The sequence below is a fragment of the Anser anser genome, assembly GCF_964211835.1.
Source record: "Anser anser genome assembly, chromosome: 9".
Classification (NCBI taxonomy): Eukaryota; Metazoa; Chordata; class Aves; order Anseriformes; family Anatidae; genus Anser; species Anser anser.
In genome coordinates, this window is record NC_139729.1 from 6,721,409 (window position 1) to 6,748,403 (window position 26,995).

General features: G+C 43.5%; 3 protein-coding genes and 1 long non-coding RNA gene across 14 annotated transcripts in view; 2 read left to right on the top strand and 2 right to left on the bottom strand.

The window, feature by feature from the left end:
• Positions 1–5,680, bottom strand: part of LOC310903913 (guanylate cyclase soluble subunit beta-2-like) — a 22,589-nt gene extending 16,909 nt beyond the window's left edge. For 6 of the 10 annotated variants that reach the window (XR_014587921.1, XM_083847977.1, XM_083847978.1 and 3 more), the window contains exons 1-7: positions 4,984–5,252; positions 4,753–4,826; positions 3,797–3,891; positions 3,443–3,603; positions 2,912–3,011; positions 1,513–1,733; positions 1,260–1,425 (exon numbers count right to left, since the gene is read on the bottom strand). Coding sequence is in view for 9 of the 10 variants with exons in the window: in XM_083847977.1 (XP_083704103.1) it covers positions 1,260–1,425; positions 1,513–1,733; positions 2,912–3,011; positions 3,443–3,603; positions 3,797–3,891; positions 4,753–4,826; positions 4,984–4,995 (829 nt within the window). In the remaining variant the exon portion in view is untranslated. The other 4 variants (XM_083847973.1, XM_083847976.1, XM_083847972.1 and 1 more) reach the window with 3 other exon arrangements.
• Positions 1–20,325, top strand: part of LOC310903919 (uncharacterized protein) — a 27,333-nt gene extending 7,008 nt beyond the window's left edge. Inside the window, exons 2-6 of the mRNA XM_083847992.1 lie at positions 1,825–1,901; positions 6,772–6,922; positions 12,860–12,929; positions 16,880–16,965; positions 19,524–20,325. Coding sequence (XP_083704118.1) covers positions 1,840–1,901; positions 6,772–6,922; positions 12,860–12,929; positions 16,880–16,965; positions 19,524–19,529 — 375 coding nt within the window. The 5' untranslated portion in view covers positions 1,825–1,839 and the 3' untranslated portion in view covers positions 19,530–20,325. The remainder of the gene's footprint in view (positions 1–1,824; positions 1,902–6,771; positions 6,923–12,859; positions 12,930–16,879; positions 16,966–19,523) is intronic.
• On the bottom strand, positions 17,044–26,103 carry LOC310903920. Of its 2 annotated transcripts, XR_014587924.1 has the most exons (4): positions 25,512–26,103; positions 20,624–20,833; positions 20,266–20,328; positions 17,044–18,237 (listed from the first exon to the last, which is right to left on the bottom strand). It is a non-coding gene; the product is annotated as an uncharacterized lncRNA (long non-coding RNA). The 2 variants fall into 2 exon arrangements; XR_014587923.1 differs by lacking the exon at positions 20,624–20,833.
• Positions 25,081–26,995, top strand: part of CUL3 (cullin 3) — a 56,204-nt gene continuing 54,289 nt past the window's right edge. Inside the window, exon 1 of the mRNA XM_083847980.1 lies at positions 25,081–25,568. Coding sequence (XP_083704106.1) covers positions 25,503–25,568 — 66 coding nt within the window. The 5' untranslated portion in view covers positions 25,081–25,502. The remainder of the gene's footprint in view (positions 25,569–26,995) is intronic.

A 26,995-nucleotide genomic window follows, 5' to 3' on the forward strand; every position in this document is an offset into this window, starting at 1 on the left:
ATATCCCATAAAAGTGTATACAGAAGTGGACTTAATATACTTTGCCAGCCACTTATGAATACTTATGAAGAAAAATCTCATCAGGATCTGGATTTTAATCTCCTGTACAAAGAACATTAGTCCACAGCACAAAGAGCAAATTACGGTTTGTTTTTTATTTTACTTACCCTGAATATCTTTCAGAACAGTCACAATATTTACGTGGAAGGTTGTGCTTGCTAGCGAGCAATTATTTTTATGATGAATATTCAGAATAAAATGGGCAAAATAGTCAGAAGTTTTCATTTGACTGGAGCACCTTAATTCCTTGACTTCATAGTATACACAAGTGTTCTCCAGTAGCTCACAATAACCAACTGGTTGATTGTTTCAAGTGATCTCTTTTTAACAGAAGGTTGCTATTACAGTTACTCCAGTAAATTGTTTGATAACACATGCTGAAGTCACTCAGGATACTGGTGCAAAGATTATGAATTTACGACACAACTTGAAGACCTCTTACTGCTTCAGTGAAATTCAGTATGCTTCTGTCATCTTTCAAAGTCAGGCTCTTGATAACTTCTAGTCTTTATTGTTAAAGATTTGTCGTTTGTTTGTTTTCTAAATAACAGTGCTACTCCAAAATTTGCTTTTGAATATCTATTAACTTCTCAATATAACTGCTCTTGCAATAAATTTGGCATTATAGTGGATGATATCATTTCACTTTTTCAGTCTCTCCTAGAATCTAGACAGTAGTGTCATACTAAACTGGATTATAATTCCTCTTGAGGAATCAAAAGATCCTAACGACAACAATACTGGTAACACTTTCTGGTTTCCCAGCAGGTACAAACAGAGATTATTAGACTACTACCGGTAGATTTTTGGGTAGTAGAAGGTGTAATTTGGCTTTCAGAATTTACTACAATTGTAAAGAAATAGCAGTTACCAAGTTAAAACAGCATTCTTTAAATTCATCAGTTTAGAGAATGTGACATGAAAGGGAAGTATCAGATGTACCACACAATGCCATTTTATTGGAAAATACTTTGCTGAAGAAGACCTTGTTTTATGAGACAAAAGCGACAGGTCATATTCCATTTCAGTATCTGTCATTATTAAGCATGCTTATTATCTGCAATTTATTATTTTTTTTTTTTTGGATTACCAAAGTCTAACTCTGGAAGAAGTGTAACCAGAAACATTTTGAAAATATGCAGAGGAAGTACAAATGGTAACTTTGAAATGGATGAATGGGTGAAGACAGCAAGACTTACTGTTTTTCTTATTAAAGAGACTCATAAATGATGACAAACTCCCTCTGAATGATCTCTCACCTCTTCCTAATGTGATTATTCCTCTTATTGTTTTCCAGTGACTTTTCTTGACAGGACAAACCAAGTTTCCTCTGTCTCTAATTGTATTCTTGGCTTTTTCAGGGTCCTGTTGAAATAAACCCAAAAGGATTTTTCAAGGGTGTTTTATTTTAATCATATTTTAATGATATAATGATAAAGAATATTAAAATACCTCATTATTCAGTTGGGTCTCACTTTGTTTTTCAGAGTCAGCAAGATATGGAGGTGAGGAAGAATATTTCTTTCTTTCTTCGTATGGAAGTACAGGGTTTTGAGTGACAAGGAAAACAATATGCTCTTTTTTCCCAGTTCTTTCTTCTTCTTCTGTTTGATTGACTATTTCCATTGAAATCTCAATGTTAAAAAAATCCAGGGCTGCTGCACCAATGATTCCTGAAGGTGAAACAAAACACAAAATATTACTAAGAACAAAACCTTTCAATTTTCCTTTTAGAGAGCTCACAATGGAATTTCACTGTTTCAGGAATTACTTTTCCAAATGAGTCTGGAAGAAGAAGGCGACCTGCAGTTACCTATTTCATTCCTACTACCATTGTCATGGTAAGAACATGTGTATAACAAGATATTCTCAAAAGCTACTGTTGGTTTTTGTTTGTTTGTTTACTTTGTCTGATGACAAATGCTCTATTTTCACTAGAAAAAAGCTCAGCAGGGTATCTGAATAAGGTGGCCAAATAGTCATAAATAGCAATAATATAAATTCCCATTAACCTCAAAACCACACAGAGTCTAAAGAGATTCTGCTATAACAATCTATTTCAGTAACTGCAGAATATTTTCTTTTGAAAGAAAGTATTTCATGAAGATGCATTATCAGTCTTCTCATTTCTAGTTAACTATTTGGTGAAATATTGGACAATGACATGAAAAGCTGTGTCTGAAATTCCAAGTAGCCCTGTGTTCCAATAGGAATACGAGTTTTGATAAAGGGGGAAATTTTGATAAACTTGTTATTCAGAAGCATCTAGGAAATAAATGAATATGATCATCTCTTACAGACTTGTAGATGTTTAACCTTTGCATAATTGCGGAGATTCCCCAAGTTAAAGATCTTTACTCCTATAAATGCTAAAATAAGGATCAGTTTTGAGCATTGTCGAACAGTAGTTTTGCAAAACTGCATGTTCTGCAGGAGTATGTATGTATGTCCTTAAATCAACTATAATTTCTAGTCACTATAATTTAAGGAGTATGAATTATTGAGAATTAATCAACAGCTATAAACAAAACACACCATGAACTTTAATTTTACTTCCACAAAAGGAATTCTACAGGAATTCTCTAGAAATTCTACAGCACAAACAGACACTTAAGGCTGGGTTGGCAAGTTATGAATCCTGGTGAAGCCACTGGGAGCTATGAGTGATCAGGCAGTCAGGGAAATACAAAGGCTGGATGTCTGATGACTAAACTTTACCAGGCTTCAATTTCACGACCAGTCCTCATCTGAAAAAAGATTCTGAAACCTGAGCAAATTATATCTGCAAATATATTACTCTGTATTTATATTGCTTACCAGATGATCTGTACTCTGTACTCTATCTGATTACCTGGCACAATATGGTATAGACCTCTTCTATCTGAATAGTAATGTAAATGCATTGACCCATCTTCATTCTTTTCTACTCTAAAAGACGGTGCATTCATCTCCTGAGGAAAAACAAAGCAAAACAAAACAAAACCTTCAGTATCCTTCTCTGATAAGGAACATGGTGAATTCCATTTGCACAAAAGCATCATGTGCCTTAACAAAATAAGCAGTAATACGAACAAGCTGAAATGTAGAAAATTAAATATGCTCAACTCTGAAGAGCCATCTCCTATTTATTACAGTCTGTGTACTAAATAATATCTATTGATCTGTTGTTGAGAACTACTCAGAAAAAAAAATAAAAATAAAAATAAAAATAAAAATAAAAATATTGTCCTAACATTTTGTAGTAATCAGTTTCAGAACATAGGAGAGGCTGTTAGAGCATCTTTCTCCCTTACTTGTTCATACCAATGAGATGCTCTTCTTTGTGTTGCAAACTCTGGCAGAGTCCACCTATACTCACTCAGTAATTACTGCTTGAACTTGCCTGGTAAGAGAGGGACAGGTAGCTGTGTAATGCATCCAAGTTCTCTATGAACTCATATAGATTTCCACCCAGTGTTCTCAGCATGTGATCATAGCCTGATCGTTTACAGAATTCAAAGAAATATTCTCCAAACTCTCTCAGAACCATGTCAGCAGGAACACCTGGCAAAAGAAAAGTATCCTAATGACTACAAAAGTCTTGGAAATTCTTGCAATGCTGTCAGACAGATTAAGAGGAAATGCAGAACATTTGCAACGTGGGGAATGCATTCCAAGGAGCACAGGAGACCAAAATGTGGGTGCAGTCTCAGGCTTGAATCAGGAGGGCTCATTTTTTAGGTATGGTGACACATACCTAATACTTTGCAGGCTTTGTCAACAAGTTGCATTGTGATCTCATCTTTGTAAACTTCAAAAGTCAAGAAAGTATCCTGAACTCCGGCCTGGAGTCTGTAACAGGAAAGACAATGTTCTTGTCTCAGTGGTGTTGTAAATATGACATGTTTGGGTGACTAAACCAGCATCCATTTAACACTATTTGCTATTAACCCACTTCTTAAACTCCTTCACGTGTTATATTGGAACATGCTATTTTCAGTAATAGTTTAAAAGCGTTGCTTTAAAATGGCTGAATGATTGTGTCCACTTCCAAATTTCTGCTATTTGATGTTATGGTATTAAGATAAATTCTTCCCAGGATTAGGGCATCATAATGTGGAGGTGCTAGAGCAGTTACAGTGGTAGCTTGTCTTCTGGTATCCTGGCTTGCTGTTCAATACAGCCGCATTGTCAAGCTCTTAGGTCTCCACAGATGTGACCAAAAACTTGCTGAATTTTTATACTGTCTTCAGTGGCTATTTTATGTATATATCTAAGTATCATTTGTGTATCTTCAGGTCTTGGAAAATACCTAAAAGCTCATAAAGTAATGATAGAAATGGAAAAGATCATATATTTACCTACTTTTCTGAAGGTACTGGAATGAAACTGACTTAATAACAAGGATGATACCTTTTCAGGGTAATTACTTTTTGATATTTACAGGATAATTACTTTTGATATTGTCACAGTGAGACAGTGACTCTATTGCACAATTGCCCATAAGACAAAACATCATCCTTAATTATGTGGTATAACAAATTAATACCAGCTGACAACCTGTTACAAAGAAAGAAACTCTTGCTTTTGCCCTGCTAGGTACTTCTAAAAATTAACTGAGATGAACATCAGCTGCCAAGAAATTATAATCTTCTGCTGCTAAGTTCATGAACATTTTCTTTAAATATATTAAATGTATTGCAAATGCGTTACCTTAATTTTTCCCATACTTCTTCACCATACTTTTCAACCACCAAAGACTTCAGGCACGTGTTTATAAATCCATACTGCAAAAGCAAACACATGAAGATGTAAGAGATTACACCGATTTTCAAACTGCAGCCCAAACATGCCCTCCTATTGCATTTAAGACCCCGCTGCTGGTTTTATACCGCAGAAGTGATGACGTTTGACAGCCCTTACGCCTCCCAGCAGCGATCATACCCTTTGCCCCATCCTTGTACAAAGCAGGGCGGGCAGTCCCGTGCCGTTCTGCAGCCGAGGGCCCAGCACCGCCCTGCCCGGGCTCTGCGGGGCCGTGCCGCAGCCCCAGCAGCTCCCGGCGGCGGCTGCAGGACCCGGAGGCTCTGCCCTGGCTGTCGTTTTGGGGTTAGGGCTGCCGAACCAGGCGCTGGGGGGTACAAAACACAGGGTGCGAGCCGCCCGCCCCGAGGTGCCCCCGCACCGCGCCGCCCGCCCCGGCCCCCTCGCAGCCCCCGGGGCCACTCACCATCCTGCCGCCAACCTCCAGAGCCGGAGCCCGTCGCCTGCCGGCCTCCCTGCCTCCCTCCCGGCCTCCTTCCCGGCCTCCTTCCCTCCCTTCCCTGCCTCCTTCCCTCAGCCGCCGCCCGGGGGCCGCCTCCCCGCACGCCCCCGGCCCGCCCGGGGGGAGGTGGCCGGGCCCGGCCGGGTGCCCCAGCGCCGAGCCGGGGCGATGGTTTTGTGTGACAAGCACAGCCCGTGCCCTGCCCTCCCTTCAGTCCCACGGGCTCTGGGGGGCCCCCCTGGTCCCCGCAGCGGGCGTTTGCTGGGAGAAATGACCAAAGCTCTGCACCCCATGCGCGCCCCAGGCTGGAGGCCTGCTGGGATGTCCTAGGGGTGTCCGTGGGATGCAGATGTCTTTGCTGGTCTCTGTCTTTCCTGGGTGATACCAAATTTTTATATAAATGTGTACCTGTGAGAGCTGACGCTCGCCAGCGTGGCAGCTGAAATGTCTGTTGGCTGCCCGTGCTGTGGCATCCTCCGTAGCGCATCGCGTCGTTGCCCAGTGTTGGGTGCAGCTGGTTGTGCTCACCTGGCTTTCGTGGAGCTCAGCCTAAGTCCCTGTATGTTTCTCCTGGGCCTGCGAGAAGGAGAAAGAGGGTTGTTGGGTTTTGTTTTGTTTTGTTTTGTTTTGGGGTTTTTTTTTTTGCACGTTACATCCATCTGCTGAAAGGGACAGCGTAAGAAAACAAGTCCAGAAGGGCTGCCCGCCACCCTCAGGGTCAGAAACCCTCGCAGAGAGCCCAGCAGCAGGTAGTGTGGATCCCCCCTACCTCCTCAGTGGTCCAGGAGCTGTTTGTGGTGCCGGCATACTGCTCGTCCCCACAGCAGCGAAGGCGTCCTTCCTCACCTTAGTTACCTTACAGACAAGCACATCAGGCTGGCTGCGCAGTCACAGCCCACAAGGTAACTAAAAATAACCCCAGTACGAGCACACCTCTGTCATTGCCATCACTACAACTGTAACTTACTCTGTGATTACCCATTATTTTTTTCCACGCAAGTTTTACCCACGTAAACTTGCTGTTGATATGAATGCAAATAATGTGACACTATAATGACAAATTAGGGAGATAAAGCTGAAAAAAATAAAAGAGGATTAGATGCCACATTCTGTAAGAACTGTATATTTTTGTGTATTGCTTTCAAAATACATTAAATAATACTAATTTTAGCTTTATAAAACTTGAATCACTAGAGAGGTTTGCAAATTAAATAAGTACTTTAGTATCTTTAATTTTTCTTATGGTATGTATAACACCTAAATAAGCAATCTGAAGATTTTTAGTAACAAAGTTAAGTAACTATCAAAAACATTTGCAGATGTAATTTGGGTAAGCTATCCAAAATTCAGATTAATGCCTGTATACTAACTCCATATTGTACAAGATAATTCATATTGGAATTGAATTTGTGGTCATTGCTTTAGCCCTTCTGCTGGCTAGTGAATTGATTCTGCTATTTTTTCAGGTCTTTTTGGCGTGATGAGAGAAAATTGGATAAAGACTATTCAAGTCAGGATTGTTTGCAAGCAGGTCACTGGTGGCCCTTTGCAGTCCATGGACCACAATGTGTCTCAGTCACCTTTCCCATCTCTAGTTGGACAACAGAAGACTTCCAAGTAAGAGAACAGAACGTAATGAGGTAGAAGTCTTTTAATATCCTTCTGGTGTGATTTTTTCTTTAATTGTTATTCTTTTGGCACAATGTAAGCAGTACTACAATTCACAAAGTTTTGGAGAGCAGCAGCTATTTCTGTGTATAACTACCAGTCTAATCAGAGACAGAACACCCTACATGTTTCTGTATCTCAGCCCACTCTGTGTCAAATGAAGACAACAGTACTCCCTCTCTCAATCTGTTTGTGTGGTCCAGGAACATAATCTCTCCTGGTGCAGTGTATTCAGGTCTCTCAGTGTGTACCAACGCTTGCTGACCCATTGCAGTGGTCTAGCACTGGAGCAAAATGCCACCTGATATGGCCAGTAAGGGGTATGTAAAAGAGAGGTTGGAGCAAGACTTCTTTAGTTTCAGAGGTTTTCTTGCTTCCCAGAACAATTAGGGTGGATGGGGATAAGTTCAGGTAAAACTGGGCACTGTTATTTTCCTGGTTTCTATCCTGTGAGACTATAACCCTTTTTTGTGAGGGCACATGATGCCTTCATTTGAAGTATGTTTGGAAAGTCCTCAGTGGTCTTCATCTGTGCAGAGCTTTTCCATCTTCCCGTAAGCAGCTCAGTGCCCAGTGCTGATGTTGGGCTGGAGACTAGGTCAAGTACTGATCGAGTGTATCTGCCCCTTATGAGTGGCTAAATGTCACGAGTCTGGAAGCTAAACAGTGGCCTAAGTACTGTTCTGCAACCCCTGTGAAGTTCTGAAGCCTTCCTTGCAGTTTTTGAGCACTTGTGTCTTAAGTTTCTTCTGCCTTTATGTCGAAAGGTCCATTAATTCAGAAGGGTGGTGCTGTGGCCTTACCAAAAAAGATATTCATCTGTACCTGACAAAAACAATTATACCTAGAGCCAATTTTCCCTGGCCTTTTGTTGTGCTTGTACCCAGCTAGTAATAAACAACATCCTTGAGCTCAGGTAGTTCAGCAAAATAAATGAGCTGTCTGCAAGAACTGGATACACTTTTTTTCTTCAATTAGATGAGAAGTGAAAGTCAGCAATAAAGCTATTTATAACTTCTGGTTACGGCCTTGGAGAATGTAGTCACAGACTTTCTTAGTCTGTGCATGCAAGGGCATCCTCCTTTTTGCTACTTTTTCTTTCTGCTCTGCAATTATTAGCAACCGTGAAGAGCCATATGCTAGTTGCCGTGGTGTAGGGACTGCTCCCGTAACTGTCTGAGCAGATCACATTCTAAACATTTCAGTCTGAAGCCCAAAATACCACTGCCGTAACAGAATACTTTCTCCAACTTGTTGCCAGCAATCTCTCCTACTGAAGACCCCCAGTACACAGTCCTTATTAGTACACTTGCTTTAAACATAGCCTCACATCCGTTGTTCAGATATCACGTGCTCATGTTTGTCTTGAATTAGCCTGCAGTGACTTACCGGTGACTTGAAGAGAAAAAGGATCTGTCCTTTGACCAAAGGAAACCAAAAGGGAAATTTTATGTGTTGGTAGGCTTCATGCTAGGCTTCTAGTACTTCATGCTACTAAAGCATGAAGACAGCTGAAGTAGAGTTTAGATTATGAATAAAAATAAACACAGAAGATGTGCTGCCCTGCATAGTTTGGATGGCTCCAGTTTTTGAAAGATATATTTAAGAACCCCAACGTTATATCGGAATTCTTATTAAAGAATCTGGCCAAAATTTAAATGTTATCAATGTGGACTAACTCAATTTCAGAGAAATCACACTACTGCAGGCTTTGCTCTCAAGAAGGCTTTCAAAAACCCAGCTCCTCTGGTTAACAGTTAAGCTGAGCTGGAGATAGAAGACTGCGTCAATAGTATTCAAATCATCTTTGCAAAACTGTCAGGAAAAGTTATTGGCTCGGGTCCAAAATCTATTCGCAAGTGCCCTTTACCACACTGGAGGGGAGGGGATTTAAGAAATGAATGATTTGTTCACAGAGCTGGATAGCCTTTGGCATCGTTCCCTTTCCCTCTTCTTTCCATGTATGCTGCCCATGTAGTTAATCTCTTCCTGTGTGTGAATTGCTCTGCACTCCCCTGGCATTTCCCTTCCTGGGCATTATTCTTTTCTGAGCCTGGGGAAATCAGGGCTGCATCAGTGAAAATATGTGTAATGCAAAGGAGAAATGGACCCTGTGTTTACATTTGCTGCATGAAACTTTAAATAGAAGTCTTTGTCCGTGTTCCTCTGGGCATTTTCTTTAGCTTGTCTCTTTTATCACTACTTACATTCAGCAGTGGGTATCCAATATCTTTGTTTTCTAGATAGAAAATAGCTCATTACTGGTATTTTGGCCTCTGATTGCTAGTTAATGAAATTTGTTCCAGCTTTAACATCACTGCAACAAGCTACAAAGAATCATTTGTCTTCACTGCATGGGCCAGGCTCATTTCTGCTGTAGCTCATGGGCAGCACAGTTATCCAGGAGACTAGAAGAATGCAGTAGAGAATAATGCAAAAAAATGGGTAAAAGCCAAGGCTCATCAATCTTTGCTGCTGTGGTATTACATCTGTATTGTACTCAAAGCCATGCAGCTTGAACATATTAGCATATGAAGCTGGTCGATTGCTTTCTGGGGTCTTGCTCTTTTGGAAAAGTAGCTACAAACTTAAAGGTGCTCGGGTCGAGAGAAGAAATAGTTTAATGCTGGCGCAGGCTGTGCTGTTGAGCAAGGTTGTATCTGTGGAGCCTGTGGTATACTTCTCTTCCCTCCCATCAGCTGTCCTTCCCGGAGCTTGAAAAAGAAGGCATTTGGGTACTGTTCATGTCACCTGTAATTTCCTATGTAATTAAAAAGAACCTCCAGGGGCACAGTTCAAGAACTCAAAGCAATTCTGCAACATGTCCCCAGCAATGTTAAATAAACAATATCAGGTAAATGCTGGCACTAGTTCTATATGAACTTAATATTGTTAGAAACTGCTGCTTTACTTTTGGAAATAATAATCCATCTATCCTCCATCGTGGCACGTTAGATGCCTGTGGGTTTTGTTCTGAAGAGGTGGACTCAGGTTTCCTGTGGCATCGGTCTTAGTTACACCTGTAGCTGTTAATCTGCAAATCTTACTCAATAAACTGATGGTTTTTCTTTCATCTTTTCTGAGTTCTCTCTCAGCCTCCATCACGTCTGGCCTTGTTTGAATAGAAAACCTCTTTCATCTAGTGAGCTTTCTTCTTGGCTACCCTTTCCCTCTGAGCCACCTTCCACAGATACTTTCCTGGTACTTTAAATGTAACTTTCAGCTTCATTCCGTTTGTTCTCCTCCTGGTAATATTTGTAATAGGAATTATTGTATAATGTACCTAGGTTTCTCATACCATTAATAACAGATATGTTTGCTTAGATTTTCTGGGTTTGGACCTGAACTGTAAGTGATTCTTGTGCGGCAACTTTGACTGAAAAATACTTGGAAAATACTTCAATTCTGTGAAAAGGTGCAGATTGCTGTCTCTTTTTACAGATAGCCACAAACCTTTACAGCCTTGGGGGGGCACAAGCCCAGCACAGGCTTGGTTTTCAGAGGACTACAGCTCCCAGGATCCCCAAGAAAAACAGTACCTGAGCTTTGACAGTGATGCACTTTGGGAAAATGGGGAGGTATACAAAAGTTTCCCTTGCATAAGCAAGGCAAGTTTGCAAGTAACTAGGGAGAGGTAGATGGGGAGTGGTAAACTCTCCTGAAAAATCCAGGTGGAAATCTGTGACAATAGGAGAGACGTCCCAAGGGCAGAGAGAGGCGGGTAAAAGGGCTCTAAGGCAGCTCTGTAGGTTTATTAAGTAGAAGGGTGACTAACCAGGAGTTTTTAAACGTTCAAGCAGGGATGGCTAACAAGGTAAAAGAAAGTAAATTCCAAGGAAGAATTTTAGCTTCTAGCGAAGCGGAAAGAAACGCTACGGGAAAAGGAAGACTGAAAGAATAAGGTGCTTCTCTCCTTGTCCGGTGCGTGCTGGTGTGTCTTTAAACACACGGTGGGATGAAGACTTGTGTTCATCCTGTAAAGGGATGGGAAGGTGGTAGGTGCTGGTTGGTCCTTAGAGCACCTTAATTTGTTGTAATGGACTGTACGAGGGGTAAGGACCTGCTTGGAGAGTTAAAGTGACCCGCCTGTCTGCAGTAGGGTGAGTTGGTAGGATAAGAAGCCCAGATACAGACTAGCTGATAGCAAGTGGAAAGAGGCACTGTAACAGCCTCATGCTTTCTGTCTCCGCCTACAACTGCAATCTCCTTTTTGATCTCTCCCTTTCGAAACTGTAGGTGTTGGTGATGATCTAACTAGCACCTGACTCGCCAGCCAGCTGTCCTTGGAGGGCTGGGTAGGGATGAGTGCAGCCGTGCTCCGCGATGGGGAGTGGCCGTCACACTGGCGGATCCCAGTGGAGGATTATCCAAACATCTCCATGATTTTCCTTTCACCCTGGAAATACCCCCTGCAGCCAATCAGCCATGAGCAAACTTGAAAGGCACAGTCTGTTGAAATGTTGTGCAGAGCAGAGAAGCACTAAACTCTACTCCACCAAGAAACAAGAGAAACCATCCTTCCCATGTGCATTCCGAAGTTGTGTTGTCAGTCTTCCTTGTCTATCTCTATACAGCGAATTTGTATCGTAATGCAGGAAGGTCCTGCCTTACGGGACCAAACCAGAATAAATATAGCCAAAATAACTGTATATAGATGTTTGAAAAGATTCACCACAAAGTTTAAATTGTTGGCCTGATTTCTGTTGTGGCTGATTACACCAATCCTCAGTAACAGAAGGTACCTTTTGCAAACTAGCAATGGTTAAAAAAAAAAAGAAAGAGTAATCTTAATAGTCCAGACTACCTACTGAAAATGCACGGTACCATTTTGTTCTGTGTAGGATGTACTGTGTCTACCCAATAGCTCTTATGAGTTAATTCAGGAACAATAGCAGTCTTTGCTCTGATTTTGGATTTGTGCTTGGTTTTGCACTGTTTTGGATGTAGACGTACAACTGGGACTTAGAGATTTTTAATACTAAACATGGAGCTATATATATTTGAGATTTCCAGCAATACCCCTTACAACTGCTTTTTCCTTTGATAATTAGATTTGCCAAACCTAATGTTTTGCAACCTGACTTGGACCATATCGATTTCAGCAAAAACGGTTCTATATAGTTGCTCTTTGAATGAGGCTGGGGAATAATGTCTCTCTTTTATTTTAAGATGAATGATTTTGTTGAAAGGCTATTTTGTTTAGAGTAAGAACTTGTATCTGCACCACTCTATAGTACACTTGAACTAGTCCTGCCCCAGCTGGATGAAGCAGCTTAGTTTTAGCAACAAAGAACTTGACAAAGACACTGAAAGCTGTCCAAGAAGTGAGATAAATAGCCTGTGCTTAGCTCCAGAATCAGAACCAACCAGTTAGTGTGCATCTCCCATGTTTCACTGCAGATTTGTTGTATGCTTGGAAACTGGCATTGTCCTCGTGATGGATGTAGGTGGAAATCTGCCCAAATCTGGGAAGGTCTTTGGCCTTTAAAAAAATAATTTGCAAGTGCAGCTGCCCCCTTACTGTGGTGTGCCATCCAGTTTTGCTTCTCACTCCTGACCAGGACTGCTACATTTACTGCTGAGAGCAAGGGAAATCCCAGTCATGGTCTTTCATGGAGAGGGGAAACAAGAGCTGGGGTGAGACGGCTGTGGAATTAGTGAAGTGGGATGAGGCAGCTATGCATGTGTAAAAGAGGAGCTGTACTGTAATACAAATTACAGCTCAGAGGAGCAGTGCTAACTTTGGCTACATGGAATAATATAAAGATGACAGCAAATGCACTGTAATTTGTTTGTGTGGACAGCAAACACACTGCAATTTGTGTGCATGTAACTGTTTCAACGCATGCAGGATATGTCTGTCTGAGTAATTTCTCCTCTCTGCAGCACGCACTGAAGTGCCTGAAGCCCCTCAAGGAGAGTGCCGTGGCTTTGCCTGCTCCTTTGTTGCTGCTTGGTGAGTTTCCCCCGTTCTTTTTTCCCTTCTTTTCCCTACTCTGACAGAATAGCCTGTTGGGAAAGGGGACGCCTGGTATTTATGGAGCACAGAAATGCAAACAAACAGCTCCAAATGAACCTTGACTAGGAAAATCTGTGCCACACAGTGTGTGTTATGTGCAAGTGGCTAGAAAATGTGGCCAGGCTGGTGAGGAGCCCTAAGGATCAGGGCTCTTCTCAGTCTTTTACCAGTGATTAACCATCAGCAGCATCTGTGAGAAATAGATTAAAACTAGATTGTTAATTAGCTTTAAAATGTTAATTTATTTCTGCCTGATGGGCCTATGCTCTGTACAAAATAATCATCAGTTAGTAGACAGAGCTGTACCACCTCTTTCAAAGCCTTGTACAAGGGATACTTGCAATGCAGGTGGATGGTGTTGTCCATATTTTCCTAAGGGAAAACAGAAAAGCTGTGCAACTGCAATGTGGTTGTAGGAGAGATGATTCAGCATATAGCTCCAGAGCTCCTGGTCAACAGATCTGTACTCTGGACCTTGTTTTGTTAGCTGAAATAAACTAGTACAGATGTAAAGCTGGAGAGATGTGAGTTTATTACTGAGAAACAGAATCATTAAGCAGCTAATTGAGAGGAGGCTAGCTCCAACTTGTCCAGCTGCTCTGTCCCAACAGCTTGTCTGATGGTGTAATACATGAAAAACAATAGTAATCTTGCTGTCCAGTGACATGTATAGTCTAGTTATTATAATCTTAACTACAGCTGAAAGCAACACGCAGGAAGGAATACCACAACTAAAGTCAACCCCAATCTAACAACAACTCTTTCAAAGGATTGGCCATTAAGACGACAGTCTCCAAGTTGCATTGGCTTCCTTTGCTTAGCAGATTTCCTTTTGCTGCCCGTAAGCCAACAGTTTCATTCCCTGTTTTGTCCTGTGGCAGCATCCAGTTACCAAAAGCTGTAATGTAGTTCTAGGCACGGAACTTGTTGGGACTTCTGGTGCTATAGGCACTACATCTTCTCTCACCTCACCTTTAGGTACAGTTATGAAGAGAAGGTACCATTGCCTGCTTCCAAATCTAAGGCAAGAGAATTGTTAATCAGGTTTGAGGCTGCTTTTCTAATATAGCCTCACATCCTCAGCTATATGGCTTGATTCCTGTGCTTTGAGGGTAGGAGGAGGGAACAGCAATGTAATATTCTGATGCCAAAACAGCGCCTGGCTGCGAGCAGCAGGCTGCTGCCATGGTGCAGGGTGCCCTGACTTTGTGCTGCTCTGACAAGAGCTGTTTGTCACGTAACTATCTGAACAAGCCGTCCCTCATTCAGGATTGTTCTTATGACCACAACGTCTTCTTGTGCATTGCAAACACTTCCTTGCACAATGCTTTAACAAGGGGAAAATGAGGTAGAACTGTTTGAACATCTATCCAGCACCAGAAAAGTAACCCTGAAGAATCTTTCAAATCCATACCTGTCACCAAATTATAATTAAGATGCTGGATTACCCAACAGAGCTCTTGATTCATAGAACTAGCACTGTTGAGCACCAGAAAAATAATAGATTTTATTGGGTAATCTATGTGTTTGGACGCACAATCCTTTAAGCCAAGTCATTCCTGTGGCCCTGAGAAATCCCTGAATGACAATTTCTGACATTACCACAAGTCTTTATTAAAACGCAGAGCAAAATCCTCCATGTTTCACCTATCAAGTAATACCAAGGAGAAAACACTGCGAGGAAAATCCTGCTTTAATGGTTAAATTCACATCAAGTTAAACCAGTAATCTTTTTTTTTCCTTATGGCTGTGTAAATGAGACCTGGGCTGAGGCTGCTGACCATGGGCTCTGCCAGCCGGCCTGGCCCCGGCTCGCCACGTGCAGCAGCTGGGCTCCCACAGATGCCATGTGCCAGTAGGCCTGAAAAGCACATTAAGTTTAATTAAATGTTTAAGTTTCAAGTTTAAAAGGCCTCCACAAATACACGTTGGTAATGTATGTTATTATAAATGATGAGGCGGGTCTTAAAATATGTATTGTTGTTAAGCAAACTAAAACTACTGAGAATGAATAAATATATATGCATGTGTGTTTGTGTGTGTATATATATATGAATATATATATATATATATGTTTATTTTTTAAGAAAGGCATCTGGTGCAAGTAGCAACTGTACAACAGTGACAGCACTCTGCCTGCTTGGGTTTCTGTTCAGCACCGTGACAGTTTCAAAGACCTCGATGTCTGAAGCAGCTGTGCGCAGGAGGAAGTTGGTGCACAGAAGTTGGTGCAAAGAGTTTTGATCAGAAGGGAAAATCCTAAAAATAATTTCATAAGCTAATGCTGACACACGTGTAAAGAGCTTGGCAGAGGTACATAAAGGATTGGTTAGTATGGTTTAGACTTCTGGGCAGGGAAGGTTGACTTAGATTTTCTTTTTTTGGTGACAAATATCTAGGAAAGAAAGGAAAAATAGAGGACACGAAGAGAGAGTTTTAATGGTTTAGGCTCTACTGAGATACGACTAGAAAATCTTGGATGTCTTGGTGGTAAATAACATTTTTTTACTGCTTCCATCAACCTTTCTAAGACACAACCAGGAGCTTCTGTCTTAGTAGAATCTTACCACCAATATTTGCTGTATATATCTTAGAGCTAGATGGGTATATTCTTAGCAAGCTGCTGTTCAGAGTTTTGAAAAACATCTGAGGCATTTTCTGAACAAGCTGTGGGCATGGGTTCATAGGATGGTGTTTGTGCTTCATTTTTTTCCCCGTTGTTAACCTGTGTCCTCTGCATGTAGAGCCCTATAGTAATATTTGGCTTTTCAGCAGCCCTTCTACCAGAGGAAAGGAGGCAAGTTCCCCTTCACCCCCAGCTTTGTAATAGGAAACAGGTACCGACAAGAGCAAATACACTGCAAGGTTTAAGCAACCTTTTGGAATGGGAGAGCAGTGCATAAACACCATGCCAGCGGAGGGGAAATCAGAGGCATCCAGCATGCCAGTGCACGGAGGCATCCAGTGTTACAGCTAGAACAGGCCTAAATGCTGAAGCAAGAAAGCCACCCAAATATGAAGATCTAGGGAGTGAATCAGCATGTCCTTCCAAACTTGGAAACACGTCATTTTCTTGTGTAGGCTTATGTACCACCCCATAAGGTTTAGTAGGAGGCTCATAGAAGCCTGGAAGACTTAATGTTCCCTATGGAAAGAATTGCATCTATTTCACTATCTCATTTAATTTCAGCTATTTATCCCTCTTCAGAACATACTGGCTTTCTAGTAAGGTTTTAGGAGTTTGACAGAAGGTATGAAGAGCTGGACTTTGATTCTTCTTTCTAGGTGCCTTCCTACAAATACTATAAAGCAGCTCCAGAATATCATAATCCTTCTCATAGGCATATATGTGTTTTCTTGTCAGTAAACACCATATGTCACTCTTTAATAAGTCCAGTATTGTATTTACTGGGACCTGAGCGTACATGGTAACACAGTCCCTGTGTATAGTGCACCACCTATATGTTATGCAAAACTTCAGTAAACAAGTATTTTTTAATCTTTTCTCCCTCTTTTGGAAATGAGCTTATTTATGTGTCATTTTCTTATCCACAGTGAGGAAGTGTTTGGGATGTGTTATTAAAAGGATGCATTTGAGTAAGGGCTTTTTTGGATTTCTGGTTGTTCACTGGAATAATTCCCTGAAGTCAGAAGAGTTCTAAAATGTGAAAGCAAATCCAAAAATAATACAAAATAATAATTAAAAAAAAAAAAAGCCACTCTCCCTGAGTGAAAATCTGTGATAAAATGAACCAGCCTTTTAACTAATCACAAAATTCTTTAGATATGTGTCTTGAAAGGCAACGGTGCCATTAGGCTGATTGATGGGGCTTGTGAAATGATCTTTAGGGCTTTCCACTCTGATCAAAAATCTTCTCAACTCCTAGCATTCCAGCTGGCCCAGAGATGGAGAGAGAGATGTCTTCGTAGATCCTTGGGATGCGTTCAAAAATGCAGTCTTTCTTTTAGTCATGTAAGTATATATGTCTTTGGTACTTTTCCAGCCACTCACTTAAACTTGACTGTGTATTGAGCACTAGGTGTTAAAGAAATATACTTGTCTTTAAAGCTAACTAGAAAAGGATTTTCGTTTGTTTAATTTAGAAGTTGGCATTTTGCCTCATACTTTTTCTCGTTGCTAATAGCAGGCAATTTCAATCTCTGTCAGGTCCTGAGAACTGCTACAGGAACTGAGTGCACAAGAGGAAAGGATTTACACCTTTCCATTTGGCTGACATAGCCTAATTTGGCAGGAAAAAAAAAAATCTTTGGCACTCCTGGTTTCAAGAAATTTGCAAATCAAGCAGGGTTTGCTGAGCTGTTGTCTGATGTCTAGGAGTTGCTAAACTGTGATAGCATTTCAACAGCAAAATGGCTACAATAGAAGGTGCATTGCTTCTATTGTTCCTAAAGAGCCTTGGGAACATCTTAGAATTTTCTTGCTGTTATTTTCCTGAACAATCTGGTACTAGAGGCAAGGTTTGCAGTTAACATTCATCCCATGTGTTTTTCATTTATGCACACATTTGTTAGATTCCTCTCCTGCTAAGATGCCTACTTGATTTAAAAAAAAAAAGGGGGGGGGGGTGGGCGGAAATCTTTGAGGAGGAGAATTCTTGGATGTCTTTAGTGAAGGTCAATGCAAACCCGGGCAAGTGTATGGGGAAAGCCCAGCTTCTGGCATCCACGGTGCCATCTGGGTACTGCTCCCGGCAGGGACTGTCCCTGTGCCTGCATCTCCTGACCCCTGTGGAGATATGCGCTCAGTGACTCAGGGAGCACAGGCTGGAGCCTTAACGACAAACGTGTTTTGTCACAGGCAAATGAATGAGAATTATTCCTAATATGTGTCAGTGCGCACAACTGTCCTGCATATTGCAGATGTTAGAAATACCCCTTATGATAACCTCTGAAGTGAAATTGATGGAAATATTAAGTAATGTTGATTAAAAACAGAGATTGTGTCATTTTGAAAATGCCAATTTATTATGACTGTTTCACAACTTTCACTTTATATATATATATATATATATAAAAGTCCTAAAACCAACAGAAAGTAATGACTCATATAACTGAATCTGTATTACTGGTTGACAAAGGTCTCTGAAGAGAGCACGCACCTTCCTGTAGTTGTTATAACTCTTCAGTTAGAAGAATCAAAAAAATAGGAGAAGATTAAAGGTAAGCAATTTGCAGGATTTTTTATTCCTCCACTCCCAGCTAGGCATGGCAGGATCATATTGAACTGCAAAGGAAATAATTATATTAAAGAAATCATTCTTACAGTCTTAAATTGTATTAAATTTACTACTAGTATCCCCTGTCCATACTAAACCAGAAGCATTTTACAGATGCGTATTTTCTTTATCATGGTATCAAACTTGATGTTTGTCAAATTAAGGAGTATCATCGATATGTGCAATAAAAATGATTTTGGGGAGTGCTAGGCACAACTTGCGTAGCTCATTTGAAGAAGATTTCTTGGCTTATGCTATATAGGCTGAATCTGCAGACTCTCTAACGGCATTTTAAATTGAAGTAGTGATTTTAATAACTACATGAATAAAACATCCCCCAGCCAGGCAGCTGGAGCCAAATATGCTTTGAGATCTGGCCACAGCACATTTCAATCCCTAGAACGAATTTGGGTCAGAAAGAAGCACTATGCAATGTGATTGCCAGCCTGAGTATCACCTGCAAAACCTGTTACTGTTGTTCAAATATTTTCTTTTATCAGCACAGCAGGCCTGGATAAAGTACATTAGTAACAATGAACCTCAGTTAATACGCACTACATATATTAGGAACATTTTGCCATACATCTGATACGCCCATCCTGGTAACAAAGTCTTGCATAGACACAGATTTGCATTCTAGTCGTGTGCAGCTCTTCACCCGTTATGATCTTGTGTTGTTTTCTCTGTGCTTTATCTTCTAACGTCTTGAGAAACTGTAGCTATTACCTCTGAGTGGGTCTGTTACCAGGCATTAGCATGCCGTGTCCTCTCACCAGGACAGTATTTATTTAGGTATTTCCTGAAGGTAAAACCAATAACTTACTGGCATCAAAAGCTTATCCTTACATTGCATCCATGACACAGCTATTCAGAGAGCCAGGCTCAGATCACGCAGGCCTGATTTATCAAACCCACTGGGCTCACTTCACAAGAGAGCTGTGCAGGTTCAAGATATCTAATATGTGATTTTTTGCTCATGTGCTTTAGGGCTCCTTTCAGACCTAAAGTCCAAGAACCACAATCTCAGTCCTGAAATCACACCTTCCTTCCTGCCACACCTTCCCCATAACCTGCCTTATCTATGTCATTTACAAGTTTTTTGAAAGAGACTATTTTTTTTCTTGTGTGTGCTTGCCTGGTGCTAGATATTATTGTTTGTTGGCCCTTAGATAACAATGTAGTAAAGCTGATAGCAATAATCTTCTAGTTTAAAGAAGAATGGTGTCTGTTGAAAGCTGTGTAAAGGCTGAAGAACAGTTGTGATTTTCATGAATGTTTCACATTTTTTATGCAGAACTAAAAAAACAGGCAGTTGTACTGGGCAGCGGGCTTAAGGAGCTTGTGGCCATGTCCCAGCACCCAGATCACAAGCCCCTTTGGTTGTTGAAAGCCTTCCTCCTTCAGCCTCCAGTTCTGCCACCTGCACAGCTTGGCCAAAAAGGTGCGTGTGTCTGGGGAATAAATGCACGCTACTTGGCTTCAGGCAAGGTCATTTAGGTTAGTTCAAACAGCTGACAAAGGTGGGCTTGTGCCACGCAGCACGCTTTGTCCAGGGTAGATCGGGGAAACAGTAGCGTGATTCTGACCTGTGGAGCTACAGGAAGAGGCCTGATTTGTGCATCCTTAGGCTGCAGAGCCAGGTCTGGAAGAGGATGTTTACTAGCAGCCTCAAAAACAATGAGTGTTTTCTGTGGCTACAGTCACGTGGCAATTGTAGAAATGGCTCTGTGGCAATCACAGACGTCCATTCCCATCCATAAACTGGAAATTACTGTCTTCCTCGTACAGCTCAGATGTCCAAATAAGTCATCTGGACACTCCTTGTGTCTTTCAGGACAAAGGCAGCAAGGTCAGCGAGTGCTGGCAGAACCGATGTGAGTGCATCCACCTGACCTTGTGCTGGGATTTGCACTTGGAATTTTTTATACAGCCTTCTCGGTGCAGTAGGGCTGACTGGACAGCTGCTGTGGAGCGATGGCAAACATCTGGATGTCCGTCACATCTTAAACAGGCCCAGCTGCTTCTCCAGTACATACCTGAGCCCAGACTGAAGATCCATCACGTTGCTCCCCGAGGCTTTCCATGGCAGTGTGAAGGACCTGGAAAGTATGCAAACAGCATCTGAGTAGAGACTTCTCCTGTGCAGGAGTAACTTTACAAACAATGCACATATTTAAGAGGAGGAAATTTCCACATGGGAAACTAGAGTTTGTGCCTGAATGTGAAATGGCCACAAATGCACCGGCATTTTAAGAATGCGAGCCGACTGAGTCTCTGTCACCTAACTAACAGGAAGCCTCAAAGCAGCTGAGGCATGAAAGTCAGTGACAGCCACAAGCACGGTAATCTCTGGGAGCGTGACTGCACAAACTCTGAACCAGGTTTCTCCCTCACCTCTCTAAGCGACTTCTTTGACTCCCAAAGAAGCTGAGTCGGTACTGAGAAACAGGATCCCAGGAGAACAAAGATCTGTCGGCCCCCTGGAGCAGGTATTCCCTGCCAGCACCGCGGTCCGGCCGGCGAGTGCCACCGAGCGGCTTCGCTGCCCGCTGGGTCTGCTGGGGGCAGTGCTGCCGAGTGAGCACCTCGGTAAATCTGGGGCTCCTGCTTTGGAAGAAAGTGGCATTAGCTCATCTGACAAAACATGCCCTGTTTGGACTCAGGCTTTACTTGACTGCTCAGGAATATGATTACCCTGTCAACCACTTTCCAGATGCTTTATCCACCAGGATTAGGACCCCTCAACCTTTTGATGCATCAGTGCACCATGGTGCTACTGGTATGGCTTCTTAACTTTCACGTGGGGTGGTGCACAATATTTTTTTCTGTGGTTTGTAACAGAAGCTTTTTTTTTTCTGAAAATTTGCCTTGAGTGTTTTGAAGCATCTGTCTCTTTCAGGCCATTTTCTGATGCGTTGTGTACGTGCTTGTTCCCCTCTAAGAGCGGATAAAATTAAGCGGTAAGAAAAATTTCTGAACCTGAACCATTTGTCTTACCACACCACTGCAGCTTTCACTGTTGGTTGCAACTGCTGTAGCATGGATTTTTATTTTTATTTTTATTTTTTTTGAGCACAAAACACTTGTTCTGACCAAATCTCATGTCACACTGCTGAAAGCCTGTACAAACTCTCCACATGACAGTGAGACAGTGGAGTCACAGCTAGAAAATGGGGCTAACACAAGAGCCTGTCATTTCTCAGTGTGATTGCAGCACAGTAGTGAGGACACAGGCATTTGTGCACTTACACTGCACTGTTGTAGTCCTTGTTTGACAGAGACCATGGCGCAGGGCACAAAAAAAAAAAAAAAAAAACAGTCTGCACAGTAGTTGCAGCAACTGCTGCCATACGAAGAGCTGCAGTGCTGGGGAATTACAGGCCATCAGTCTGCCAAGGTATTTTGCAGTCATATTGTGCAAAATGCCTGTCAAAGGCACACATTACAGCCATGAATTTGCACATGAACTGAGACTTGAGTTAGCCTGTTAAGGACTTCATTATTATTCCATGTATTATTCCAGCAACCTTGAAGTGGGTCAGGTACTAGAAGAGAAGCCAGTCCTGGTTGGACAGCATTAATTTTTGTTATTATGTGCATTGTCTGGTTAGACCTGTTTTTAAAATGTGCCACTACATGACGTGCTCGTTACAGCAACCTCAGCATCTCTCCTGCCAGGCCCCCGCACGCAGCGAGCAAGCAGTCCGGAGCCGGGGCCGGGCTGGCTGGCGGGACTGCAGGCAGCACGCAGGGCTCTGGGGGAGAGCACGGGCACATCAGCACAGGTTTTGTCTGAGTCAGGTCACTGATAGATAAAATAGGGCTGGGGTAGTGCCTCAGCATCTCTTTTCCTTCCTGCTTGCAAGAATATTTGGAAGTATTTTAGTCTGTTTTGATTTTGGAACTGTTGAGCTGTTTAGGCTGTCATATTTTAGCATTTACTCTATTTGTGGTGACATTCAAATGCAAAATGAATTATATTTAAGCACAGCCCGGCCAAGTGTTCTAAGCAGTGAGTTTCTGTGGAGGAGCAAGCAAATAACCTTATGCTGCCTGTTTTCATTCTGCACACCTCAGGCTTTGTGCTCTGCAGGAACAAACACTGCTGGCTGCATGTCAGGGACCAGCCCGGCTAAGCCCCCCAGCTCCCACGTACACCAAATCAGCCACTGAGATATTATTTTGATTTGCAGGGGAGGGACTAGGACAAGGCACTGTAAGTATACGTTTATCTGGTTGTCCTGAGCTTTGTTGTTCTTTCAAGTGATCTGGAGTAAGGTTCTTGTTTTGGCAGAACAACTTTTGGCAGAATCCTCAATACGATCTATTCATAACCACCCTGTGGTTCATTCATTTGATGCTGGTTTTGCTGGTGCATATCTCTGAAGTGTTAAAAAAATACAAATTTTTCCTTAGGTTGTACAAGTTGTGATGAAAAGAGTGATTCTTTTATTGTATCTGCCAAAATAGGACCATGGGAAAGTGAGGGGACTGTCTTATAGTTACCGTTAGTGCATCACATATTCATGCAAATCTGAAAGCGGCCATCGCATGCAAAGTGTGCAAGCATGTACAAAAAAAGAAAGCATATACCCCCTAGTCAGGACTTTAAAGAGACAGAACTCATTGTATTTCTCACACAAACATGCAAAAACTATTTTATTTCTTTTTTTTTCTGCAGGATGACCTTACAGAGAGGTCAAGCCCTGAAACGCTTGCCCCTGTGTTTGCAGTCACCCGTTTAGGTGCTCTGCAGAGCAGGATTGGGTTATTCTGTTTCCTCCTGTGATAGAAATCATTTTCTTCTTTCTCCTTGTGTGTTTCAGTAGTCAAATATCACTGGTGGTTGCGAGGGTAAGGGAGTATGCAAGAAAGACCTGAAAATATGTATGGATGATTCCTCAGAAGTGAAGTTTACTTCCAAAACATCCTAGATTTGGTGGAGCACAATCAAGCCTTAACAAGGAAAGAATCACCATAAAATAAAGAAATGTTATTCCCAAAGGTATAAAGAGAATGCTTTTCTGTATGTTAAACAAGGGCCGTGTTCTGCTTTTAAAGGCCTGATTATGAGGATGTAAATTAAGATTGATTCTCATGTAATGTACTGTTTGCTTTCTTCTAAAATTCCTGCTGCACTTCGCATGACTCAGATAAGTGCTAAATCAGATTATACAAGCAGTGTTTAAATAATTAAAGATTTGTTGCCACCTTCAAGATAAACATGTCGATGAGAAAGGTCATCCTTCTCATTCAGGTGAATATATTCTGCATGGATTAGCAGGCACCTGAGGAACTTCCATTAGTGTATTTGGTGATATCACTGATATCTAAAAGCGGAGGGTTGAGGGGAAAATAAAAATAAATAAATTAAAATGGTAAATGACTGCTTTGGATAACGCTGACTTTTTCTCCACACAGTACAAGTTGTTTGGGGGGCCTTCATACCTCATAGCTGCCTGTGGTTGTGATTAGCAGAAAACGAGTATAGGGCTGTTGCAATGCCCAGACCTGAACTTTCAAGAAGGAAGACCATTCTCCTCCACACGAACCGTTACTTCAGCGCAGGAATAACAGAAGATATGGAAGATCTGTATGTCAGATAGCTGAGATGACCTGGTTACAGGCGGGTGGCTACCTCTTCCTATGCTAATCTGTCCCTTCTCCACCCATCTGTCTCATTTCTGTCTTTGACCCACCTAGAATTAATATTATAAACACTCAATGAACCTCTAAATTAGTTCTTTGTGTAAGCTCAAAGCCTTAATTTTCATCAAAACTACCTTTTGTGCATTATGTATGGAAATAGAAATTTTGCACTAAAAAAATGGTAGTTGTCTCCACCTCAGACAGTCACAGAACAGACCTCAGACATGAAGGGAGAAGCTACGGGTGTATTTCTATACAGGAGATATCCCTGCTGGATCATAAATCCGCTCAAAAAGAAGTCTCAGACTGCAATTTCAGCTTTTAATAATGAAGTTAGCACTAGCAACATGTGTGCTAGGGTGCTGTATTGGTAAGCTGATGGTGTAAAATAGAGCTCCTTGACATGAGAATTGAGGTATGAGAGTAATTTGATTTTTTTCAGCCTACTGTGCCAAACTGAGCGGTGAGTAAGAATGAGTCAGCACTTTTCTGACTTTGAGATAAAAATATGCGTGAGGAGCAACTCGGATGGAGAGAAGGGAAGCGGCTGGTGTCCGTGGGCTGCTGTATTCGTAAGGCCAGGATGAGAGGAAGCACAGGGGCAGTAATTAGAGAAGTTAATCTACAGCAATCCGCAGTAATGGGTACAGGAAAAGCACACGGGGATTGTTCTCAGCTGCCTGCTTTGTTGGGAGAAGACAGGCCGGATCCTTAAAACAGCTCGAGGGAACAGCTTTGGGTCTGTAAAGCGGGACCGACTCTGTTGCAAAGTAACGTTTTCAAAACGTAAACTGGGTTTCGCCACCAATTTCCAGCCCACTTCTGTTCCGGGGGCCTTTTCGACAAAAGCCAACCCCAAAACTTTTCACAGGACGTGGTCTTGGCGGTCCCAAAACAGGAAAAAGACAAGAAAGAGGGCACGCCGGTCACCGCGTGAGGGGCCGGGGGTCGCCCCTAGCGCCCGAGGCCCCACTTAAGCGCGACCCGGGTGAGGCCCAGCCTCCGCCCCACGCCCCGCCCCCTCCCCGCTCCCACCAATCAGCGCCGCCCTCTCCTCCCCCCTCCCCTCTCCGTCCCCTCCGCCGCGGCGGTGACAGCTGGGCGGCGCTCTCGCGAGCCTTCCGCCGCTCTCGCGAGACCTGCGAGGCTCACCCCCCCCCCCCCGCCCCTCCCTCCCTCCCTGCCGCCCCCCGCCCCGCCCCGCCGCCGCCGCCACCGCCCCCGCGGCCGGATCCGGATCCGCGCCTCGCTGCTGCCGGGGCGGAGGGGAGGGAGCGAGGGGCGGAGGGAGAGCGGCGGCGGCAGCAGCAGCAGGAGGAGGAGGAGGAGGAGGGAAGGAGGGAAGGAGGGGGGCTCCCGGCCCTGCGCACTGCGCGATGCTCGGCCGCCATCGCGGCGGAGGAGGAGGCTGAGGGAAGCGCCGCCACCGGAGCGCGGGGCCTGCACCGCCGCCGCCGCCTCGCCGCCCCCCGGCCCGGCCCGGCCCGGCCCGGCCCCTCCCGGCCTCGCCGCAGCCCCGCAGCGCAGGGCGCCGCCAGCGGCCTCCCCGCACCCGGCCTCCCCCCCCCGCCTCCCGGCGCCCCTCCGGAGAGGGGAGGCGCCGCCGCCGCCGCCGGCCCCGAAGATGTCGAACCTGAGCAAGGGGACGGGCAGCAGGAAGGACACCAAGATGCGGATCCGGGCCTTCCCCGTGAGTACCGCGCCTAGGCCGCGGGCACGGCCTCCGCGGGCCTCGCCGCCCCCCCGCACACACACACACGCACGCACGGGGGGGCCGGGCTGTCAGCGGGCCGCCCGCACCCCGGCGGGAGCCGAGGGGCCGGGGGGAGGCCGGGGGGGCGAGGGGAGCGCTCCCCGCCGCTCTGCGGGGCGGGGGGCCGGCGGCCGGCTCCTTTGTTTTCAGGGGAAGGGCCTCCGGGCAGGAGCGGGCTGCCTCCGCGGCACGGGCTGAGCCCGGAGAGCGGGGGCCCGGGGGGGGGCTGTGTGCGCCCCGGGGGGGGCTGCCCCGGGGGAGCCCGTGCCGTGCCCCGCCAGGGGGCTGGGGTCGGGGGGCTGTAAGGCGCGGGTGGCGGGGCGCCGCTTGGGCAGGGGCTGGGGCTGTAAACACCTCGGCACAGGTAGCTCGCGTGTCCCGCAGAGCCGTCCCCGTGGTTTACACAGGGGAACGATCCGGATTATTAATTTATGCCGCCATAAAGCTCGCCGTGCTCTGACAGCTGCTTCAATTAAAGCTCGCAGCAGAATAACAACTCCGCTACTGTTAATGGCGTGGAGGAGCGAGAGGAATCGAAAATCTTCGCTCAGCCCGAGGACCGCCAGGAAGCGCGTGCATGTGTGTGTGTTCATAGGTGCCTATGTTAAAAGGGAGATACTTAGTTGAGTCACTGGCTTGTAAGGTTTAGCGTAACTTTTTGATGTTATGTCTGATCCCAGTAGGCAGTAGTACAGAGCCACTGTGCCTTGCCTTTATAAAGAAACTGGACATACCTGTTTGTCCTAGTTCACTGGCAAGGAATATATCAATAAATTTGCTTCATCAGAGATCTCGCTGATGAAATTAGAGAATTCTCTATATTTTCAACAGTTTGTTCAGCTACAGCAATCTGACTTACTACTTTCCTCTTACTCTTCCCTCTGGTTTTAATCATTGACAGTTGCGTTTAGTGGTAAAAGTCAAAATAAAAAAATGAACTATGAAACGTGAATTTTAGCTGATGAAAGGTTTTTAATTTCTAAATTACATAGTTTTTTTAAAATAGTCTTTTCCAAGAATGTCAGTTTATTTTAGGAAATTTTATGCCATAGAAATAAAGAATTACTTCAGCGTGGCCAGGGCGTTACTGACAAGTAGTAGGAAAATTGCATAGAAAAAAAAAAAATGATAAAAACAGTGTGTATGTTTTACATCAAACTACACCCCCCAAAAAATAGCATTCTTCTAATTTGATAAACAGATTCATTTATCTCAACTGTGAATATGTAGCAGTGGTTCAGCCAATAAAGGACAATTTAGCAATGGAATAAACTTGAGTTTGTGTTTTATTTGTTTCACCACTTGTGTAAATGAGCACGTGAAATTAGGTTGGTGGTTAGGAATGCTCATACAGAGCTCTGCTC